We start from the raw sequence: 21493 nt of genomic DNA on the forward strand, positions 1-21493 counted from the left end.
ACATTTGTCGTCTGACAAGTAAATGTATCTTGACTTTCCTCTGAGATATTTTTGTACCGTGTTTGATGAAAGACATTTGGCAAATTGGCAGTAGTACCCTGTACATTGCAATTTGTAGCTAGCATTAGGAGTCCGGGCATGAAATGAGAGGGCAGGCTCCAGGATAAAGGGGAAAAAAAAGAGAACTAACTAGAACATGAATAGTCACTTGAAGAATCAAACACACAATATTCCTTTTGTGAGAAGAGATCATATTCAGGCCATGCTGTCAGATTTTGCTCTGCTTTAAGAAGTTGATGGTATTCTGTCCAGCTGGGTGTCCACAGAATATATGTCTTGTTAATTTTTCCTTCTGAGTAGGAAATGTTGCCTTTTATTTTTAACTTGGGCTCATGAATTAGGCCTCCATCTCTGTCCTGCTGTCTCATTAGCAAACGGATAGTTTCTTGGGTTGACCAGTTGTTTGAACTTGCAGTCATCATCTCAATTCTTATGTGTCTTCTGGTCGAGCATCACAGCTCTTTGAGAATTTTATATAATGTATATAGAATGCAAACACCTTTTAAAATAGCTTCTTGAGCTTTCTAATGGCACACTGTGCTGAGAATCAAATAAATAATGGGTGAGTTGATTTAACAGGATGGCCTGAAAGTTTGTTTTTCTACTTAAAAATTCAGTAATAAGCAGCTTCCAAATAAAATGTGAGCCCTGAGGAAAACCAACATGTTGAGAGGGTCAAAGGAAAGGGGAGAGTCCCTCTGACTGTGGAGCTTAAGAATCAAGCTAAGGCTGGACACAGTAGCTTATGCCTATAATCCCAGCACTTTGGGAGACTGAAGCAGGTGGAAGGCTTGCTTGAGACCAGGAGTTCAACACCAGCCTGTGCAACATAGTGAGACTCCATCTCTACAAAAAATTTTTTTAAAAACAGTGATCAAGCCAACTTTAAAAGTAAATGCCATCCTCTGCTTGTGACTCTCAAATAAGTGTGCAGGTGAACAAAAACTTGAAGATTATAAACAACAAAAATTAGATTATTGGGGGGAAGAATTAGGCAGGGATAGTTTTCTTTCAAGAATGTTTCTCTAAAAGCATGGTTACATGAACTACTCCCCCTGTCTTACAAGGTACATGCCAAGTTATGTTATATGAAATTATACTAACATATGACGAACTGTCATTTCAACTCAGTCTTTGTCTTTGATGAAATTAATATTTAATCAAAATTATTTGTATATGATCCCACTTAAAAATATGGCATATCCAGATGATAATTTAATGTAGTCTTAGGCAATACCCTCCTATACATTTAATTTTTTTCTTTCTGAGTTACACATATTTGGCTTAAGCTGTAATTTTGTAACACTTCATGTTCTTCCATGCTTTCAGTTCTTTTCTTGGGACTGCATGGTTCTTATGGTTTTCATTGCCTAGGCAAGGCATATAGCAACTCTCCCTATAATTTCCATTATGTTAATATCCATCCCATGATACTAATGCTGTCACTTAAATAAAAAACTTAACTTGGCTTTATTAGCTCTCTTATATATTTCAATGTTCAATTATATATCAGATTATGATAAAATGGCCTAACCAAGGTCTTATGGAAAAAGTTCACTCAGTATTTTATAAGCTTAGTTCTACTTATGGTATTTCCCAAATAAATCAATTCTGTTGTTGTTTATTTAATGTTGGGATAGTACAGTCTCTTTCTACAACCCATCGCAGATTTCATGCTTCCCTTTTAATGATGTCCTTGGTTTGCCAGAGATTATCATAGAAGACAAGATGCCAAACGCTTCATGGTCTTGTGCTTTTACCTTTCAGATGTCAGCTATTGAAAACATGGCAGAAAAGCTAGAGAGCTTCAGTGCCCTGAAACCTGAGGCGAGTGAGCTCCTACAGTCAGTACCCTCTATGTTCAACTTCAGGGCGCCTCCCAGTGCCCTGCCAGAGAACCTTCTGCGGAAGGGAAAGGAGCGCTATACCTGCAGGTAACTGCACAGTTAATCATGGCTGACTTTCCAGAAATCTCCCCTCCGATTTCAAAAGGCCTTGCTGTTTGTTTTGGAAATTATTCTTGATTAGATGATTAATAGCCACCATGATAGATCTCAAGCACTTCAAAGTGTTCTTCATTTAGTGAAATATAAAAATAGTGTTTTTAAAAAATTATTAAATGTGAATTTTAACACAGGCCATTTGGTTGTGATAAATGAGGTTGGAAACAGTCCAAATACTATCTGCTTGTCTCACTTTGATATTTATGAATTTTCTTTCACAATTAATTATTTTCATCTAAAAGTATACTACTACTGTCCTCAAGCATATATTCATTAATTGTCATGGCATTAAAGAATAAGGCCATTAATTAAAGACAAATAAGGTCCACAAGTGAATGAAACTAGCTAGTAAATTTTTGTTACTCATCAGTAGTAAAGCTTATTTTATGCTTCTGGTTTTGTGTGTGATTTTGTTTTGCGAAATAAATTGTGCTTATAATTTCTGAATCGTCTTTAGAAATGGGTAGGTATCTGACTCAGGCATGCAACTTTATCTGCTCTTTGAAAAATATGTCACTTTCTTTCCAGAAAAAAAGCTTTTATGGGTACATACCTTGATGGATGAAGTCTCAGGATTTTGTCTGATCTGATACCACTCTATGTATAGGGAGTTATCACTGTGACTGACGTGTAAAATGAGTTGAAACATTTGAAATCTGTTTACATCAACCCAGAATCAGAAACTCTAACCATATTTTTATCCCCTTGTCTGGTTCAATTTTGTGAATGTAAAAATATCGAGTTAATAAGAGAGATGTATAGGAGTAGTCAAAACTAAAGTCTATTTTCATAAATTGCTTGCTTATATGCGAATAAATTCAACCAGACCTTAGAATTAAGTCTTTTTTGTAGACTTATTTATTTATTTATTTTATTTTTATTTTTTATTTTTTATTTTTATTTTTTGAGACGGAGTCTCACTCTGTCGCTTGGGCTGGAGTGCAGTGGCCGGATCTCAGCTCACTGCAAGCTCCGCCTCCCAGGTTCACGCCATTCTCCTGCCTCAGCCTCCCGAGTAGCTGGGACTACTCAGCGCCCGCCACCTCACCCGGCTAGTTTTTTGTATTTTTTAGTAGAGACGGGGTTTCACCGTGTTAGCCAGGATGGTCTCGATTTCCTGACCTCGTGATCCGCCCGTCTCGGCCTCCCAAAGTGCTGGGATTACAGGCTTGAGCCACCGCGCCCAGCCTTGTAGACTTATTTATATTAATATCTGTGAAATGGCTTTGTTACAAATTTTAAATACCAAAGAAATGTGAGTTCCATGCAAGATTAATTGAACCAGGAATAAGCATCTGGCTGCTGTGTGGCTTCAGTGAAATATAGTCGACTGTGCTGACTTTCTTTTATAAACATCTTTTCATGACAGATACTGTGGCAAGATTTTTCCAAGGTCTGCAAACCTAACACGGCACTTGAGAACCCACACAGGAGAGCAACCTTACAGGTTTGACAATGATATTTGCTAAATATCTTGACAAATATTGTAGTAATTAAAGTGAGTTCATGGACATGACTTCATAGGAGGCTTTTTTATGCATGTGTGAATATATGTCTATTCAATTTTGAGTCAGGAAAGAATTGACTAATGGCTGGGATCGAAATTAGAAGAGTTCTGGTTTCTTTAATCAAGGCTTCCTACCTCTCAGTTTAAAAGTTCTAGCACAGTGTCTAGGACAGAATAAGTACTTAAGAAATGCTAGCCATTTTAAATATTATTTTTTATTATCATTGTGTTCTCTTTTCTCAATAATTAGGATGATCTTAATTGACAAAAATCATAACATTGCAGCCTTCCTTTTCCAAGCCTCAGATCTCTGCTAGGAGTTAACAACCCATATGTACTTTTTTCCCCCAGCACAGCTAAGTCATTTTCCATGGGATCCAATAGGAGGTTTAAAGAATAGATTTTAGGCTGGGCACAGTGGCTCATGCCTGTAATCCCAATACTTTGGGAGGCAGAGACAGGTGGATCCTTGAGGTCAGGAGTTTGAGATCAGCCTGGCCAACATGGTGAAACCCTGTCTCTACTAAAAATACAAAAATTAGTTGGGTGTGGTGGCTCACACCTGTAGTCCCAGCTACTTGGGAGACTGAGGCAGGAGAATCCACTGCACCTGGGAGGTGGAGGTTGCAGTAGGCCAAGATTGCACCACTGCACTCCAACCTGGGTGACAGAGTGAGACTCTGTCAAAAAGAAAAAGAAAAAAAGAATAAGGGAACAGATCTTAAACCTAGGGAAGTCTAGGGAGAAGAAAATGTGAAACTAGAGGTAGGACAGATAAAACAGAGTATATTATAGAAAAAGGGGTAATTTTATCAATAATTTCCGAAATTACCTCTTAGTTTATTCTATTACATGCCAAGATTAGTCATATGACACATTGAACACATCTAATTTTAATATTGTTTATGAAAGATTGAAAACAGACTTTTTCCAATTTTAAAATATAAACTACATTGTTTAATGTTCAATGCCTTGCACACAATATTAGGTACTCGTAAATATTTCTTCAAGGAATGAATATTATATAACTTAAGTAATATCATAATGTCATTCTCCTTTGAAATTCTTATACATTGCTTGTATGCAAAATTATTTTTTCCTGAGTGCTAAGTTTTTCTATTAAAACAAAAAAGTAAGATATTTATCACATTTCAAATATTTTTTTAATGGTAAAATAAGAAAATGGGTCATTTGAGGATAATTGAAATCTTAAGAGAAAGCTGGAGAGAGCTAAACTTAAAACATCAGTGTTTTCTCAATTTCCTTGCTTTCCTGTTTTATAAATCACTAATTATAAGTGATATATTTCCAATTTATACATGATAGAATGCACTTGATATAACAGGTCTCAGAGAGATGTAATACTGGGAAGTTTTAGATGATTTCCCCTTTTCAGAAAATTCTATTACCAGAAATTCTGCTTAAGTGGAAGGAAAGGTTTCCACACTCATGTTTTGTTATGGCAAGAGTACTGGAAACTATGTTGTCAGGTTCATTTTACTCTTTCTTTGTACATAAATTCAATGGTTTTATTCCACCCAATAATGGCGCTACTATCGTACATATATATTTTTTAAACCACAAACCAGAATTTTGGTATAGCTGGAGATCTTACACAATTATTTGTCCAGCCCCTCTGGTTTTATTTTTTTATTTATTTATTTTTTCCTTGTGGAAGAATTCCAATGAACAGTGTAGAAAAAATGAGGAAAACAAAATCACAATTAGGACATCATAATAATAATTGCTACAGGCAAGATCAATTGAATGTTAAAATGAGTGTATGTAGTGAACTAGAGTTTATAGTTTAGTTAATGTATCAATGTTGGTTTAATAGTTGTGACAAATGTATGTGAAATATATTAACAATGGGGAAAATGGGTGCTATGTACTATCTTTGCAACCCTTTAATAAATCTAGAACTCTTCTAAAATGAAAAGTTTATTTAGGCCAAATGTGGTGCTTCATGCCTACAATCCCAGCACTCAGAGAGGCTGGGGCAGGAGGACCACCCAAACCTAGGAGGTAAAGACCAGCCTGGGCAACACAGCAAGACATCATCTTCAAAAAAAGAAAAGTTCATTTAAAAAATAAAAAATTAGTGAGTGAAAGTTCAAGGAGAAACAGGATATTTGCATAGCCCCAAAATATCTTCTGCGAAATATTTGTTAATTAGAAAGAGAAAAAGTAGTAACCTTATAGTGGAGAAACGTGGCAGATACTACCTTATCCAAATGATCAGGGTTAACAATGCCAGAAGTTAGACATGTCAGCATCATGTACCCTTGATAGGACACATTGAGAGGGCATATTGTCTCTGTGCTATTTTCCCCCAAAATTTATAACCTCACTCTAATAATGAGAAAATATCAGACCAACCCAAATTGAGGAAAATTCTACCAAATTCCCTATCGGTATTATTCAGAAGTGTCAGGGTTATTAAAGGCAAGGAAAGACTGAGGAACTGTCAGAGACTGTAGAAAACTAAGGAGACATGACAGCTAAATGCAATGTGGGTTCCTAGATCAGATCCTGGAACAGAAAAAGAGCATTGGAGAAAATTGGTGATATTAAAATAAAGCCTGTATTTTAGTTAATAGTATTGCATCAACGTTAATTTCCTAGTTTTAATGAATGTTAGGTAACATGTTAACATTGGAGGAACTGAGGTAAAGGGTATATGGGAACCCTTTGTACTATCTTTGCAACTCTTCTGTAAGTCTAAAATTACTTCAAAAAGAAAAAAATTAACTAAAAAAATTAAAATGATATGTAAATTATATACAGATTATGTCTGCTTCCTGTGGCTGACCTGTGCCTTCTGGAAAGTTCTATTAGGTTTTAATACTTTATGTAGTAAAAGTTAAACATGGTCGCCTATATAGGAAATTATCTCTTCAGATAGATAAATACCAGTAGACCACAAACTCCTTGACAGTGGAATCCCCCCCACCCCCACCTTTTTTTTTTTAATAGACAGTAGGTCTCACTCTGTAGCTCAGGCTGGTTCTGATCTCCTGGCTTCAAGCAATTCTCCCACGTCCACCTCCTGATTATTAGCAGGAGGAGGGATTATAGGCAGGTGCCACCATGTCCTGGATAATCCATATCTTATTCATCTCTGTGTCCTTGATGCATCAGCCCCTCTGTTTTACAAATGAAAAAATTCAGATTTACATATGCTAATTGCCTTCTGCGAAGTCTGATACTAATAGAGTCAGGATTAAAACCCAGGCCCAGAGCTCTCACTTCAGCGTTTTTATTTTGCATCATGATATCAAAGGCTCGTCTGACCTCCATGTCTACATCCGATAACTAGGAAGGCTTAATAGTATACTGCCCATGACTTTGTTATGTGTTCATTTTAAGAATTCCTGAAACTTAAGCTCTTATTGGAGTTGTGTAGAAGGAATTGATTTTTTATTTAGAGCATTCTTCTTCTGGCCAAGACTTTAGCAGAGGAGAGATAGAAAGTAACAACTGATCATTGGTTAGAACATGCTTCTTTAGATTTGAGAAGATGATGCTTACTAGATTTGGAAAAGACCCTTTGTGTGCAAGCAGAAAGTTAGAAGCATGGCAGAAACATAATCTCTCTTCCTCATGATTTGTGTAGAAAGTGTTTTGGGTGAAAAAAATTTTTTAAAGTGTTTCGTGGGAGTATGTTTACTCTAACAGGGTTTTCTAGGTTATTCTGCTAAGCACAGAATAAATTGTGCTAAATATAGCATGGTTCTCATTGCAGTGGACCTTGGAGGTAAACAGAGTTATTGCAGAGAAGGTCATAACTTTGTATGCATTTTTTTTTAAAAAAAAAAACAGGGGTTAAAATATTACAACTACCATAATGTGGGGTTTCACACATTTTTTATTAATATTGTAAGTGAGGAAAGTTGAAGAACCTTATGATGCCAGAACAGTTTTTTAAGGGGGAAAAATTAAATCAGTACTTGTGTTGGTTTATTGATACTATGCCAAAGTAACTAGTTCAACAGATTATTTTTCCTACTGAACTGACTAGACTTCTGGCATCACATAAGGACAGCCACAGAAGCCCAAGAACTCTAGTGGAATGGGCTGATTTCTGCTTTAGAGATCTTGAACCACTGACTCTGCATTCAAAAGTGGGAGGAGAAGGGCCCTTCACACGTGGAAGGATGAGTTAAGAATTTTCTATCCTCTAAGATTGAAGTTTTCATTTAAAAGTCATTTAGAGGCTGGATGCAGTGACCCACGACTGTAATCCTGGCACTTTGGAAGGCTGAGGTGTGTGGATCACTTGAGGTCAGGAGTTGGAGACCAGCCTGGCCAACATGGTGAAACTCTGTCTCTACAAAAATACAAAAGTTAGCTGAGCATGGTGACATGTGCCTGTAATCCCAGCTACTCAGGAGGCTGAGGCAGGGGAATCGCTTGAACCCAGGAGGCGAAGGTTGCAGCGAGCCGAGATTGTGCCACTGCACACCAGTCTGGGTGATGGAGTGAGGCTTCATCTAAAAAACAGCAACAACAAAAAAGTCATTTGGAGAAAGTTAACTTTTTTTTTCAAGTAATATGTCCCCCAAAATCACGGAAACAAATCATGGCAAATAATGGAAACTTTACCTTAAAATGATAGAGGATAATAACCTCAATTACTAAAAACCCTTTTCTTCTTCACTGATGAGGACTAGGGGAAGGGGGCCTTGCATTTTTATATTTTCATTTTATGACTAAAGGAAAACGTTAAAAATAATTTATGGTATTTTTATCACATGGACAACAGAAACAATTAACCAACCAATAACAAGTGCTTTCACGAAAAACTGACCTAGTTCAGACTGCTAGAGACTCTTTCAGAAAAAGAGAAATGAAAAATAAGGAGTAATAGGAAGGGAGATAAATGGAAGACCTTTGCTTTTATTTCACAAAGTGAATTTAGTGGCATTATTTTTTTATAACAGTTTGAAGATTAATAGAGAAAAGGCTTTATGGTAGCTGATTCTTGGGTATCACACTGAGTTATTTACATTGTCTTAGTTTTAAAAGTCTAGAATGTTCATTACTATTTTGAAACAGATAATGGAATTTTCTTTAGGATTAGCATCTGAGAAAGTGAATTTCCTGAGAAATTGGTTAATCAGACTGCAATTTTGAATTAAAAAGTGATATATTATTGTATTTGAAAACTATATGAATGTTTTATGTTTGTTTACCAAAAAATTAATTGTATTGTCCTAAGCAGAAGATAAAACAATGCTACTGTTCCTCAATGTGCTTTATTTTATGAGGTTTACTTAAAATATTGGTACTGATTAATGAATTTGGGAGCAATCAAATCACTAATATTTTATATTTTATGGTTTTTGATAAAGTCATGAAAGTCTTTAAAGCGACCACAATCTATTGGAATTAAAATCTTAACTGTGTGAATAGTATTCTCCCCATGCCTTTCCTTTAAAATGTTGTTTTACGAGTGGAGATGATTTTTGAAAGCTGGCTAACTAGTCTTGAGAAATAACTTTTAATGTGCTTGTAAATATTTTCTCTTTGTTTATTTTTCAGATGCAAATACTGTGACAGATCATTTAGCATATCTTCTAACTTGCAAAGGCATGTTCGCAACATCCACAATAAAGAGAAGCCATTTAAGTGTCACTTATGTGATAGGTGTTTTGGTCAACAAACCAATTTAGACAGACACCTAAAGAAACATGAGAATGGAAACATGTCCGGTACGTAATAAATTATGCTATAAGTCAAATATGGCTTCTTTTTCATATTTTAAATAATAATAAGATAATGTGATCTCTCTTCTTTTATTCCACTTTGACACCAAATAAGGTCTTATTGTAAAAATTTCCAGCAGGTTTCTATTGAGATTTTAGAATAATGTGAGCAATGTGACCATTGATTAATTGATGATTCAGTGGCCTTATTTGTATTATGTTTTTATCTTCCTGAATTCATGTTAATGGGTACTTTTAAGCAAAGAGGACAATGACCTAAACTCGCAGGAGGCTTATGAAACAAGATTTCCTTAATTTTCACCTATTGGCACAGAATGTGGCCCCTAGGCATGGCAGAGTTTCTAGAGTGGCAGCCCCAGAATGTCACCCTCTGAATATTAATCTAGAAAGCATAGCTGCTTTTGTAAAAGGCCTGCAGCTCAGAGAACCTCTCTTGGTAGTTTTTGCTATGACTCGGAATATGAAACTATTGACATGATCAGAGCAACCCATAGCAAATGATAGTGGTACTTTGTTTTCATCGCAAATTCTTATATAAAATTAAGATAAAAGTAACTGGCATAAAACTAGACTTTTCTTAACTGGAACCTTGCCAGCACGTATTTAGCAGAAGGGATTGTAGGTTTTCTAGTCTTTGGCTTCTAATAGTTAGATAATAAGTCATTAGGTAACATTTGCCAGCTGGCATATGTGTGCAGAGCCAACCTGTGCAGTCACAATTTGTCTCCAGAGAATAAAGGTTATGCTTTGAGAGTAGGGGAGGAGAGATACAGAGTTCAGGCAAAGAGATTTAAGAACAGAAAAAAGTTGGATTAATACAGACTAGCAATCTTTATTGATGGAATTTTAAAATTATTAATCTTTCTTCCACTGTAAAGGCACATTGTTTATGATCTTGTCTGATTACTACCTAAAAGTATATACTGTTCATCCCCCTCAAAGTCAGCAATTTAATGATCATAGTTTTAAAATATTAGATTTTAGGTACAGAAGTATAATCCAATATGCAGAACTGACCACACTGTCTAACTGTGTGTACCCTTAGATCAGACAACTATAATTTTCTTATCAAAGTTATTTTAGGAAAAATAGTTAAACGTGTAACACGTCAACGTTAATACTTGTTGACCTCTTTTAGGTGAGGGGTTGTTACATTATAACCTCTTTTAGGTGAGGGGATGTTTTAACCTCTTGTTTTTGTCATATAGACTATTGTGATGAACTATTATAGATACTTTGTAGGCAAGATAAACAACAGGAAGCTAATGTTGGTGTAAAGCTCAACCACATACAAAGTGTTTATAGTTGATTAAGTTTATGTAAGCCTTACATCAATCCTGTGATACAGATATTGTGAGCCTCGCGTTTCATGGCCAAGGAAGCTGAAGACCTCCTAAAGTTATTAATATTCATAGGGCATGTTTGAAGAAATAACACTGATCAAATTCATAAGGAGTGAGTTTCCAAATAAGTAGCTAGATAAACAATAATGTTTGTTATAAAAGGCTTTCTGCTCCACGCAGGTACAGCAACATCGTCGCCTCATTCTGAACTGGAAAGTACAGGTGCGATTCTGGATGACAAAGAAGATGCTTACTTCACAGAAATTCGAAATTTCATTGGGAACAGCAACCACAGCAGTCAGTCTCCCAGGAATGTGGAGGAGAGGTAAAGCTGTTTTTTACTCTTTCAACTCTGTGACGACTGAAATGAATATGTTTTAAAATATACTTTCTATGCTCACTTTTGTGTCACAACTATTACTTCAGTCACCAAAGACTGGTATATATTTAGTACATATTAAATACCACATGTGCTTCCAAGCATTTTACATGTATTAATTAATTTAATTTCATGATAACCCTGTGAGATAGCCACTGTAATTTTAGCAGTGAAGGAACGGAGACATTGAAGCTTAAACCGTTGTGTCAGAGGTCACATAAGTAGTCAATGGGATTCAACCTTACCTGTCTGGTTCCAGAGCCCATAATTTTACCAGGATTTACCTAATTGATAGCTGAATAGAATCTGTTATCAAAATTTCAGAAGTAGAAGAAAAGGCCATCACAGGGATTCAGTTGAATCACTGATCAATACTGGTTACTATTATACATTATAAATTATATATATATTACAGGTAATATATGATTCTCTATATATATGTATTATACCTATATACGTATATGTATATTCTGTATATATGTAATATACATATTATAGTACATATGTATGTATGCATTTATATATGAAATACCCATGGAGTTTCCCCCAAATATATTTTACATAGAAACTTTTTTAGTCTTCTTAAGATTCTATTGCTACTTTATGTCCTCTTAAGTGACTACTCATTTAATTCTGGTCTGTTTATTTCAGTGGGTATGACCATCCTTGTTTTTACCGACCTGATGCACTGGCTCCTTTTGTCATCATCAACATTAAGCATGAATAGCTTAATTCATTTTAAAAAGCTTTTAATGCTGTTAATGATAATACTTAACAGTTACCCAGCACTTCACATTGCATATGAAGTTAATGAAACACAATTTCACCAAAACTACTGGATTTAATTTTTCTTATCTATAAGCTATATTAAATATCTGTTGTTGAGAAGTGGACTTTTATGGACATAACTATATAGTGACCTATTAAATTAGGGTGCTGCATTGTAAATTTTAAAAAAACATGACATTAGTTGAAAGTTCCATTATTTTTCGTCATGCAAGTATTTTTGGGTTAGTGTCCTCTATTTTTGATGTTATTAAAAGTCAAACTTAATTATTTTATGTAATTTCTTCAAGGCAAGCATCAAATAAACATTTTTTACTAAAATAACCAAAAAAAGACCACTTCTGTTCTTCAACTTGTGTAAAAGTGTGTCTAAGAAAAACAAGAAAAAAGACCCTTCCAGTCTCTCAGAAATCTGATAACCACACCAGTGTGCAGTTGGATGTATCTTTCCCTTTACTCGCCCATTTGTGTGTGTTTTTCTGTCTGTCTGTCTGTAAAAGGGAGAGGGGAAGTAGATGATCAGAAGGACAAAGTAGCAAGAACAAGCAAGAAACAGTAACAGTCTTACACTTTGATAATGATATTTACTTGATGCAAGTAAGAACCGTTGAACAAAACACACCATTTGGGTTCTGAGATGCCTATTCAAATTTTCTAGCCTTTAATTGGCGATTTGTGAACCTGTATAGCTGCAACATCTGGCTTCAACATGTCTAAACAGCACAGAAGTAAGAAGGTTGAGTCATCTAAGTTTTTCCCCTGAACTCCTGTCAGGCTACTTTTGATGAATAATTCATTCCCTGCAAATTGCCACATTTGAAAACTTAATTAACAAATAGATTTTCTTAATTATGTTGGCTTTTGTTACTTTTGATTTTCACCCATGTCCTCTTTTGTTCTTTTATTTTTTTCTTTCATTTTTTTTTTAAATAAAAATTTTAATCCACTCACGCAAGCAAGTTGGCAGTGTATTTGGAAACTAATTTATGTCTGTGTATAAATTTTCACCATTCTTTGATAAAAGAGGTTAAGAGATTATTTATATTAAAAGCTTAATAATGATATGACTTTTTCTGGTCAAATGGATTCTTACTATCTGTTTTTGTCACATCCAAGATTGTTTTATTTATTTTTTAATGCTGAGAAATCTGAATATTAAATTATACTCATTTTTGTTATGTGGGAAAGTGATGGGGGTGCATTGTTGATACCTGAGCTTTTTCTACCCTGGTGTTTCCCTGAGAAACAAGGAACTATTTCACATTCAGACTGTAAAAAATAATTTGAAAATAGTACAAATAAGTGAGCTCTCAATTACTTCCAAATTTGGATAGAGTGGCTAAGTGGAATATAATACAAATATCATCTAGTTGTTTCTAGGCAGCTACTTTAAGATTGTCTTTGGACTTTTAGATTCACTTTAGGCATATGTATTGAAGCTACTGCCCATGAGTGATGTGAGTTTTCCAGGAATCTATTATTTTAAATGGCGGGTACTTATATGGTAATTAGGTAAATTGTGCTGAGAATGTATTTGTGTGCCTTTTTATATGATATATATAGAAATGTCAATTATCAAGCAAAGTCTGATAAGAAATAGGAGACCAAGATTGTTTCTTGAGTTCTGCCAGAGGCTTCATTTATAATCTGAACAATCATACAATTATTTTTTTCTTTATCTTCCCATTTGTGAGGTCACATTATTTTTTCATGGTTGACATAGAGCATAAACAATAAAAAATTTCCTGTGTAAGTGTTGGAAATCTAAACTGTTGTTGGGAAGACATAATAAAGAAACAAATTACGATTTTAAAAGTGAAACCAACAATTGGACTTTTTTTTTAATGCTTTTGAAAGAATGAATGGCAGTCATTTTAAAGATGAAAAGGCTTTGGTGACCAGTCAAAATTCAGACTTACTGGATGATGAAGAAGTTGAAGATGAGGTGCTGTTAGATGAGGAGGATGAAGACAATGATATTACTGGAAAAACAGGAAAGGAACCAGTGACAAGTAATTTACATGAAGGAAACCCTGAGGATGACTATGAAGAAACCAGTGCTCTAGAGATGAGTTGCAAGACATCCCCAGTGAGGTGAGTACCTTGGGTGACTTTAGAAACTAAGTTATAGTAGATCCACATATGTGATAAGCAATTTGTGAGTTATAAATAACAAAAATTAAATTTGAATTAGTAAGGGATACTCAGTGGATTGGATTTAAATAGATGAAAATAAGGTGGCCATCAACATAATCCACAAGCGTATAAATACATCAGGTTTTGTGCAACTCTGATTAACCTGAGGTGGGAAAAATAAAATGAAAACTACATAAGTACACAATCATTTATTGTTAGATTCTACCTATAAAACTCAAAGAAAAAAAGAGATTTTGACATATTTAATTTATGCAATAATCTGGTATGATCATCAGTTAAGTATAATTGAGATAAATTTCACTTCATCAGACATATATGTGATCTATATAGATGATAACTTTTTAAATGAAAAGAAATAACCAAACAGTTAAATTGATGGTACTATTATATTTTCATGATAGATATTGACTAAATATTGTCATAACTAGCTTTACTTTAAATGGAAATTATGAATATATGAATTCTGTCTCTGCACATTACTGACAAATGTGTCACTGACTTTAACTCTTTATCTCAAATATATGCTTGGTTTTAGTTACTAAAAATCTTAACAGAAATATATTTTTAAGGCATGATGTTTGCAAATATTTATAAAAACCCAATAATTGATGCACGCTACTTAACCCTGCAGATACGTCATATGAAGTTTGTCAGTTGTACAGATAGATTCAAATGAAAGTGATTTGATTAGATAACAAACTGAAAAAAAAATTTCTGTGTTTTTCATTGGTTCATTTTAGGTATAAAGAGGAAGAATATAAAAGTGGACTTTCTGCTCTAGATCATATAAGGCACTTCACAGATAGCCTCAAAATGAGGAAAATGGAAGATAATCAATATTCTGAAGCTGAGCTGTCTTCTTTTAGTACTTCCCATGTGCCAGAGGAACTGAAGCAGCCGTTACACAGAAAGTCCAAATCGCAGGTACAGATTTTCCCATAGTACAGCATCATGGTTACATTATGCATGAAACGTACATTTCCTTTGATTACCAATAAGCAAATATTCTATCTCTGAAATATTTTAGAATCCAAACAGGGTCAGATGCTTTTCTAAAAATGTTCATATCTTTACTGTGTTTATGACCAAATCCAAAATAGTTAAGCAAGAAAGCAATTAATTTAGCTGCGTTCTGCATAGAAATTTTATGACAAACCCTATCCTACACTCATCTTTCCTTGACTTTGTAATTCTCTTACTTCTGTACAGTTAGTTCATCATGTTTGTTTGCAAATGTTTATGTGTTACCTCAGAGTCATTTTCCATGTCTATACTTTTGTCAACGTAATTATATATTAAGATTTTTCTGAAAAGTGAATTCTATTTTTTGTCCCCTTCTGTCTAGTAAATTGTTAGGTGTAGTTAATTAGTAAGTCATCTCATGTTGTAATTTAATAGTAAAATGAGGATCAGAAATGAAGTGAGTTGCCAAAGGTCTACACCAACTTATTGGCAGATTTGGAAATAAAACCGGTCAATTTTAAATTCAACGGATGAATGAGTGAATGAATGGTACTCAGATTTGTTAGGCTGTACAGCATTGTATCAGCACTATGATAACTAAAAATAAATCCATTAAAGGGTCCATAAATAGCAATTAAAAGAGCCTCAGTGTTTTTGTTACAAAATAAAGGAAGTCAGTACTTTTTGTTGGACATCCACACTCAACCAGGTTGTTCATTTAGGTCAATTAAACTTAAAGAAACTTCCTATTGCCATATTTATTGGGCACTGTGGTCTAATTGCCTGATCCATTAGTTCATTTTGTAGGTGGCCTGAATGTGACCATATTAGTTTGTTCATTTGGAAATGATTTTCTGTTTGGGTAAGATGTCTGGGTTGGTCTTAACAGCAAATGTAGTAATATCCTAAGGAAGGTGGGAAAAACATTGTGTCAATGGGATAATACAAATCATTAAATAATACTCAATTTAGTAAAAAGTTCTGAGATATTATGTATGGTAATAGGCAAAATAAATGTTCTTTCTCAATTGAAGTCAAAGCAGCCAGCATCTACAGAGGCTCCTGGAGCCTACCTGCATGAACTTGAGAACATCACTTAAAAGACTATAGGTACCATTTCCTCATTGTAAAAGGGGTAAGTGGATTTTTATTCAATGGGGATAAAAATTAAGTTTTCAGTTTTTAACATTAAAGGTAAACTAGCTAGAGTAGACATTTCATTTTTACGTAGAGACATCCATAAGCAGTGGCTAGTTTTTTTTAACCCTTGATTTCCCATTCTTCTATCCTTGTTGATTAGAGATAGCCGGAGTATTCAGGTTTTTGTTTTTTTGTTACTTGTTTCTTTGTTTGTTTTTGAGACAGGGTCTCACTCAGCTGCTAAGACTGGAGTGCAGTGGTGCAATCACGGCTCACCATAGCCTCGACTTGCTGGGCTCAAGTGATCCTCCCACCTCAGGCATCTGGATAACCGGGACTATAGACACTCACCACCATGCCAGGCTAATTTTTCAATTTTGTGTAGAGATGGGGTTTCACTGTGTTGCCCAGGCTGGTCTCAAATTCCTGAGCTCAAGCAGTCCTCCCACCTCAGCCTCCCAAATTACTGGGATTTGTATAGGTGTGACCCATTGCACCTGGACATGGTTTTTTCTTTTTAAATTTCTTTTAATTAGTTCACCAAAAATGCTTCTCATTTATTATAAGATATAATACCTAAAAACTCCAGAAACGGCCAGAAGTGATAGAAGGCAAAAGGGCCTGAAAACCTAGAGATAAGGGATATAATTATAATACATTTTAGTACCAGCATTTTGACATAAAGTCCCTGCCCAGCTGGGCTGTTACCATTATAAGAAATACTAGCATTTTGCAATCCTAAGTCATATTTTTCTTGTTACTTGATCACGTTATACAGGTAAGTTTGAAAATGGTCAGGCCTTTTTGCAAATTCACTTTATTTCATAATACCATTCATTCATTCATTTATTAACTACCAGCTATAGGCTGGGCACTGATCCTTGTATATGAAAATGTTTATTTCCTTTGATTACCAAAAGGCAGATATGCTGTTTTGCCATTTTCTAGAATCTAAAGGCTCAGATGCTTTACTCAAAGCATTCATATATTTATTCTGTAATTTTTATAGTGATTGAATTGAAAATAGTTGACCAGTACAATAGTAGCTGCATTTTGCATGTGCTCTTCCTCAAGAAACTCTATCATGTAAAAATTAATTTCATGAATAGGTACTATTTATGTATTAGCTCAGTCAGGCACACTGAGCTAAACACTTTATGTAAGTTAGTGCGTGTGATTCCTCCACAACTCTTGGAGGTCAGTACTGTTATTACTATCATCTGTTTTATAGGAGGAAAGTAAAGCTTAAAAGATTAAGCAACTTGCTCCAGGTCACACAGCTAGGTGAGTAGAGGCAGGTTTAAAGCCAGGATTAAAACTTAAAATTCCAAAATTTTCTCTATACTCCCTTTTATCTTCCCAAATATCAGAATTTAACTCTTTCAGAATATTCTTTATCTTTTTCTCTAAAAGTAGGTACATAATCAGAATAGATAATTTAGGTTCAATGCTCACTTAACCCATACTTTAACTCTGCCAAAGATAAGTACTCTATATTATTTATTCTTAATTCCTTAGTATCTAACACAGAGCCTGGCATAGAGTAGATGCTTAAGAAATATTTGTTAAATGGATCATGAGATATCGTAGAGGTCCAGAAGGTAAACTGCATACATAAAAGTCAAATGTGTACATTTAGAGCGATGACCCAGCAAATCAAAATCAGCCTGCAAGGGCAGATTTTCTAACTGAATGCAGTGATTACGGAAGAAACCACAGAGTGGCCACATGTCTCAGCATGACTCCCAAAGATGAAATTCTGCCTAACAACAGAGGCATTTTGTCTTTGTTTACAGACAGTGGAATGTCTTTGGCAGGACTTTAATGATTCCACTTCAGCAGCATTTTGACAAGCAAGTTTAACAGTGGATGAGACCAACAATAGCGAATCAACAGTGAAAAGTTCACTCACAAGTCAAGACCAAACATTCCATTTGAATATTTTGCTTGGCAGCAAATGGGGGATTCTCTGAACAGTTATTTAAAATTTGACATGATAATAGGGAAGAAAGAGCACTTCCTCACAGAGCACCTCCATGCAGCTTCTGCTCAGCAGACATTGGAAAACAAGTTGATTAGAACATTGTTGGGTCATGTGTTTGGTTGTATTTTTTTTGGTAGAGCTGATTTGATCCACCTCAACTTGTGGGTGTCAGTACTGAGTATGTCAAGCATGGAGGGAAACTGGAGAAAAGACACTGGATTAAAAGTTGGGCAGAAATACATTTTAGTTATGCTTCTCCCAGTATGTATCTAATTGAGTGACTTTGGGCAAGTCACTCAAGCACCTTCAGTGCTTTCGGTTATAAAGTGTAGGAGTCAGGCTGTATCCTCTACTAGGCCACAGCTCTGTCAAGGTAGGTCTATGGATAGAGACCTATTAATATTTTTGGTTTCAGTCATAAGCACACAATCATATTTTTGGTGAATTGAACATATGTAGTGGATGGATGACTGTATTTGCAGTTGAGCAGGAGACCAACTCATCTTTCTCAAAGGAGGCACTATTTGTATTTTAGGTAGGATAGTCCTTTTTGGTTCTGTAGAGTGTGTCACTTTTGGGGTCTCCTAGGCACTAAAGGCCAGCAGTAATCCCATGTGATTTCTACGAAAAAATATGCTTCCTTTGCCAAACACACCCAGGAAGGATGCCCCTACTCAGGGTCCCATGTCTTTCCATTTTACCAACAATATTCTTTGAACTAAAAGTGATGTTTTTCAAATGCCATTTACTAAGTCTCTCTCCTTTTTACCCCAGGCATATGCTATGATGTTGTCATTGTCTGACAAGGAGTCCCTCCATTCTACATCCCACAGTTCTTCCAACGTGTGGCACAGTATGGCCAGGGCTGCGGCGGAATCCAGTGCTATCCAGTCCATAAGCCACGTATGACGTTATCAAGGTTGACCAGAGTGGGACCAAGTCCAACAGTAGCATGGCTGTTTCATATAGGACTATTTACAAGACTGCTGAGCAGAATGCCTTATAAACCTGCAGGGTCACTCATCTAAAGTCTAGTGACCTTAAACTGAATGATTTAAAAAAGAAAAGAAAGAAAAAGAAAGAAAAAAGAAACTATTTATTCTCGATATTTTGTTTTGCACAGCAAAGGCAGCTGCTGACTTCTGGAAGATCAATCAATGCGACTTAAAGTGATTCAATGAAAACAAAAAACTTGCTGGGCTGAAGGCATCTTCCAGTTTACCCTACCTTAGGGTATGGGTGGGTGAGAAGGGCAGTTGAGATGGCAGCATTGATACGAATGAACACTCCATAGAAACTGAATTCTCTTTTGTACAAGATCACCTGACATGATTGGGAACAGTTGCTTTTAATTACAGATTTAATTTTTTTTCTTCGTTAAAGTTTTATGTAATTTAACCCTTTGAAGACAGAAGTAGTTGGATGAAATGCACAGTCAATTATTATAGAAACTGATAACAGGGAGTACTTGTTCCCCCTTTTGCCTTCTTAAGTACATTGGTTAAAACTAGGGAAAAAGGGTATGTGTATATTGTAAACTATGGATGTTCACACTCAAAGAGGTTAAGTCAGTGAAGTAACCTATTCATCACCAGTATCGCTGTACCACTAATAAATTGTTTGCCAAATCCTTGTAATAACATCTTAATTTTAGACAATCATGTCACTGTTTTTTAATGTTTATTTTTGTGTGTGTGTTGCGTGTATCATGTATTTATTTGTTGGCAAACTATTGTTTGTTGATTAAAATAGCACTGTTCCAGTCAGCCACTACTTTATGACGTCTGAGGCACACCCCTTTCTGAATTTCAAGGACCAAGGTGACCCGACCTGTGTATGAGAGTGCCAAATGGTGTTTGGCTTTTCTTAACATTCCTTTTTTGTTTGTTTGTTTTGTTTTCCTTCTTAATGAACTAAATACGAATAGATGCAACTTAGTTTTTGTAATACTGAAATTGATTCAATTGTATAAACGATTATAATTTCTTTCATGGAAGCATGATTCTTCTGATTAAAAACTGTACTCCATATTTTATGCTGGTTGTCTGCAAGCTTGTGCGATGTTATGTTCATGTTAATCCTATTTGTAAAATGAAGTGTTCCCAACCTTATGTTAAAAGAGAGAAGTAAATAACAGACTGTATTCAGTTATTTTGCCCTTTATTGAGGAACCAGATTTGTTTTCTTTTTGTTTGTAATCTCATTTTGAAATAATCGGCAAGTTGAGGTACTTTCTTCAAATGCTTTGTACAATATAAACTGTTATGCCTTTCAGTGCATTACTATGGGAGGAGCAACTAAAAAATAAAGACTTACAAAAAGGAGTATTTTTCCCCTCTGTGTGGTATTTTTCCTTCATGCAATTTTACTTTCCCTTTGGGATCCAATGATTTAAAGATATGATGGCTGGGATCTTGATGCCCTACAGATATGCGGAATGTAGAGCATGTTTGTTTTGTTTTGAGATAGCATAAGTGATAGTTCTTGGGCAACAGTGAGTCTCCCTCATTGCTCTGAACTTTCCCCATGTGGTGCAGTCAGGGCTCAAGTGCACCACAACCCAGTCCTGGTATCACTTCATGTTCACAGCATCCACTTAAATTAGGACAAAGAGCGACTTACAGGTTTTCTACACATTGTATGCCAAAAGGAACTCAGTTTCTTATTTTTGTTTTTCATTATGCAAGTAGTGTTAACTGATTCACAAAGGGGGCAAGGGGGAATCTTTGACTTTTCTATGCTTCTTTTAAGTTTTTGTCCACATGCAAAATATCCTTTTTTCATTGTTATAACAGAGTATAAACATGATTTGCTTTTTCTTTCTTTGCTTGTGTCAAAAAAAAAAAAATTATACTGCATAGTGCTACAAATTCTTCAAAATAATAATGTAGCAGTTTCCCAATATTCCATCATTTGATCTACTATAATTTCCTCCACCACTTTAATTTTGTTGAAGATTTTTCTGCTATTTGCTAGTCAGCAATTATATTTTAATTTTCAAGCATATAACTGTTTCTGTGTGTTCATATATGTATATACAGAGTTGGAATGTGAGTGGTAGTACTTTCATAAGATAAATTCTCTGCTGGGGGAGCAATTATTTATTTTTTTGCTCTTTAAGCATAATGCCAAATTGTTTTAGAGTAGACTTATTCCAATTTTGGCTGATTGTAGAGATTTAACAAGGCCTGAATAAATTAGTATGGCATGTAGAAATAGATCCAGACCAATTTTTTCATTTATTTGTTTATTCATTCTTAGCCACAATATCAGATACATAGACAATCTCCTTGTATCCTTTCTAAATGTGGGTAGAATAAGAATTAAATATATAGGGTATGTTTATTGATTTTTTTTACAGAAAGTATGCACAGGAAGTCTTCAGAAAATATATTTAAGCTATAAATCCATTAACTAAGGCAAATAAGAATTTAGTATTTAT

The 21493-nt window shown here is 35.0% G+C and overlaps 1 protein-coding gene across 6 annotated transcripts in view; it reads left to right on the plus strand.

The window, feature by feature from the left end:
- Positions 1 to 20383, plus strand: part of MECOM (MDS1 and EVI1 complex locus) — a 640330-nt gene extending 619947 nt beyond the window's left edge. For 5 of the 6 annotated variants that reach the window (XM_011994345.1, XM_011994346.1, XM_011994348.1 and 2 more), the window contains 7 exons: positions 1828 to 1994; positions 3433 to 3510; positions 9115 to 9284; positions 10823 to 10967; positions 13665 to 13901; positions 14705 to 14888; positions 18826 to 20383. In XM_011994345.1, the coding sequence (XP_011849735.1) occupies positions 1828 to 1994; positions 3433 to 3510; positions 9115 to 9284; positions 10823 to 10967; positions 13665 to 13901; positions 14705 to 14888; positions 18826 to 18960 (1116 nt within the window). In that variant the 3' untranslated portion in view covers positions 18961 to 20383. Of the gene's footprint in view, positions 1 to 1827; positions 1995 to 3432; positions 3511 to 9114; positions 9285 to 10822; positions 10968 to 13664; positions 13902 to 14704; positions 14889 to 17298; positions 17352 to 18825 lie in introns of all 6 variants that reach the window. The other variant, XM_011994351.1, reaches the window with a different exon arrangement.
- The last annotated feature ends 1110 nt before the right edge of the window (positions 20384 to 21493 follow it).

This window comes from Mandrillus leucophaeus, unplaced genomic scaffold (genome assembly GCF_000951045.1).
Source record: "Mandrillus leucophaeus isolate KB7577 unplaced genomic scaffold, Mleu.le_1.0 Scaffold452, whole genome shotgun sequence".
NCBI lineage: Eukaryota > Metazoa > Chordata > Mammalia > Primates > Cercopithecidae > Mandrillus > Mandrillus leucophaeus.